At 62.8% G+C, this 2,707-nt stretch overlaps 1 protein-coding gene across 4 annotated transcripts; it reads right to left on the bottom strand.

Annotated features, from left to right (window-relative positions):
• Positions 1–280: 280 nt before the first annotated feature.
• Positions 281–2,219, bottom strand: TMEM218 (transmembrane protein 218). Of its 4 annotated transcripts, none has more exons than XR_010826210.1 (4): positions 2,079–2,219; positions 1,864–1,978; positions 766–964; positions 281–677 (listed from the first exon to the last, which is right to left on the bottom strand). XR_010826210.1 is itself a non-coding variant. In XM_048063264.2 (4 exons), exons 1-4 carry the CDS (start codon positions 2,186–2,188, stop codon positions 626–628), a joined length of 414 nt encoding a protein of 137 aa, XP_047919221.1. In that variant the 5' UTR covers positions 2,189–2,219; the 3' UTR covers positions 281–625. The 4 variants fall into 4 exon arrangements, 3 of the variants coding, with proteins under 3 accessions (XP_047919221.1, XP_047919222.1, XP_066837406.1); XM_048063264.2 differs by having other exon boundaries at positions 766–902; XM_048063265.2 differs by having other exon boundaries at positions 281–964.
• Between the last annotated feature and the right edge of the window lie 488 nt (positions 2,220–2,707).

Genomic DNA, 2,707 nt, shown 5'->3' with positions numbered 1-2,707 from the left:
CAGAGAGCAGGGATTACTCCCCTGTTTCAAGTCCCTGGCCAAATGAAGCCAGATCGTTTGGCTCCTTCCTCGGGAAGCTGGAATGACGCAGGAATGGTGCCGACTGCAGGGACAGCAGAGGAGTACCCAGCCAAAGGGACCATCCCAAAAGATCCACAACCACACACGGACAAGCTAAGCTTCCCCAAAACCTCGGGAAAGGGCACTCGTTGGAGACACTGACACCAAAAGGCTGTGAAACACGACATTCCTGTGAAATAAATAAAAACTGAGCCAGGGGTTCTTCAGAAAGTTTTATTAGTCTTAACATTAAAAAAGAACAGTAACAAAACAACTTGGGATATTGACTCACTAACTCCCCACCAGTCTCCTATTTTATTGCCATGAAAATTGGATTTCCTCTTCCATGCTACCAAAATAAAACAAAGCAAAGAACCCCAAATCCTAAGTTCTCTTGAAAAGTATTGAAAAGCCAACAAGGAGTTAAAAAATATTGACCGAAACCACCCCAGGCCTCACAAATCCATTGTTCAGGCAGAAACTGGCTGGATCTCTGAGTTCAGTTCTCTTTACCTTCTGCGTTTCCCGGTTTAGGCTGAAAGCAGAGGGAAATTGAGAAGACCGCTCAGTGCTGCGTCCCGCAGCTGGCTGCCACCCGGACCTGCTGCTGTCCTACCCTGAAAAGGTTTCTCACACCATTTCTGCTCTCCAGTGCCGGGGCTTATCTGCCACCACCTGACGCGGCATCTGCGCTGGTGGCCTCACCTCCAGCTGCTGCGCAGCGGCTTGGCGTACACTGGCTCTGCGAGGTGGTGAAGCAGCAGAAAGAACAGGCACCCGAGGAAGACCAGGGCCATCACAGCCAGGAGGATGAGGCGGCCGATGAAGAAGGTGTCCACGATCTGCGGGGAGCGGAAAAGCCACACGTTATGGTCCCGGTCCACCCGTGGGCCTGCGCAGTGGCCTGGGAAAAGAGGTTTGCAGCAGAAGGCTGGCAACCCAGCCCCACACGGAGCTCTCCTTCTGAAAACGGGGAGGAAAAAAAGAGGTTAAGAAAGGAAGGTGCGAGGCAGGGTGAGACGTAAGGAGAAGGCTGGTCACGACATCGGCAAACCAGCTCCTCAGGGTGCCCCCGTGCTTTGCGTCGCCCCCACGGCCCCGTTTTACACGGCCCGGCCTGGAGCTGCTGCGGGAAGCCTCCTGCAGCCGACACAGTGTTTTCCTGCAGCACGTTTCACTCTTTAATTAGCCAACTAGCAGGGTTTCAGTGCAGAGAGCCCAGCTGGTGTATTATCGGTGGTCAGGACGCATCCCGAAGACCCCAAAAACGCCTTTCCATCCTCGCCAGCCAGGCGGGCGGGCACGGCCGCGCCTTCCCTGTCGCAGCCCGTCCGCGCGCCGGTCCTGCGCGCGGCAGAGGGAAAACCACGAGGATTCGTGGCACGGATTGACAGATCGCTGCCTAAGCAGTAATTAATCCGCATTAATAACGGCACAGAGGAAATTCTGCCGAAACTGTCACGGAACCGCGCGCGGCCCAGGCCCTCGGGCAGCAGGGCCGGAGCCTCGCAGGGGGCCGCGTGTCGGGCGAGGCACAACCGTGAAACTCGCCCTTTTTGCCCCAAACCAGCCTCCGCACGGGCTCTGGGCGCCTCCCACGAGAACCGGCAGCGCCCGCAGGCCCGGCGGGGACGGCTCTCCGGGGCCGCTGCTGCCGGAAACCGGCAAAAAGGGGGAAAGGGGCGAAAAGGGAGGGGGGAAGACAGGGGAAAGGGGGAAAAAGAGGGGGGAAGGGGGGCGAGGAGCGGCCGCCGCTCTCCGGGGCAGCGCTGGGGCGGGTCCCGCGGCCCGACTCCGCCTCACCTCGGTGCCGGGGGGCGGCCCCGCGCCTTCCTCCTCCTCCTCCTCCTCCCGCGGGTACAGCAGCAGCGCGGCGCTGAGCAGCGCGGCGACCACCGGCACCGGCAGCGCGGCCAGCCTGCGGGGAGAGACGGCGACGGGCCTCAGCGGGGGCTCCGCTGCGGGCCTCCTCGCCCACCCCGGCTCCCCCGGCTCCCCCCTCCTCCGCCCCTCCTCACCTGGCGGCACCGGGCGCGCGGGCGAGCGCCAAGCAGAGCAGCAGCGCCAGCGCCCAGAGCGCCGCCAGCAGCAGCGCGCCGGGCCCCGCGCCCAGCACCGGCCCCGCCATGCTGCCCCGCCGCCACTTCTGCCTAGCAACCGCCCGCCGCTCGGCCAATCGGCACCGCCCGCCGCTCTGCCGACGCTTGCCATTGGCTGCGGGGCGGGGCGCGGCCGGGGTTTTCCCGCGCGGCCGGGGCCGGGCTGCAGCCGGGTGCCGGTGGCCGAGGCCCGGCGGCTGCCGGGGGGTCCGGGCCCAGCCGGCCTCGCTCGGGGGGCCGCTCGCTGGGCTGAGCGCAGGGCTCGGGTTTACAGCCCCAGGAGGACTCGCTGCTGCCCTGCAATGAGATTTTTTTTCCCCGGGTTTTACCCGCCGGGGCTTAGCCTCGCTGCCTGCTCGCGTCAGGGTCGGGCTGCCCTGAAAAACTGAACAGGGAAAGGGGGAACAGCGGTGCTGAGTGTGAATCTGGGTTAAAAAAGACGCAGAAGTAGCAGAAATCCAGGAGTTCCCTGGGTGACACGTCATACGTGTGGCTGTTTTTGCGTGGGGACGGGTTTTGGCTTTGCATCCAAACCCTCGCACCAGGCA

The sequence above is a fragment of the Anser cygnoides genome, chromosome 21 (genome assembly GCF_040182565.1).
Source record: "Anser cygnoides isolate HZ-2024a breed goose chromosome 21, Taihu_goose_T2T_genome, whole genome shotgun sequence".
NCBI classification, from domain to species: domain Eukaryota; kingdom Metazoa; phylum Chordata; class Aves; order Anseriformes; family Anatidae; genus Anser; species Anser cygnoides.
This window is presented reverse-complemented; position numbering and strand designations above follow the sequence as displayed.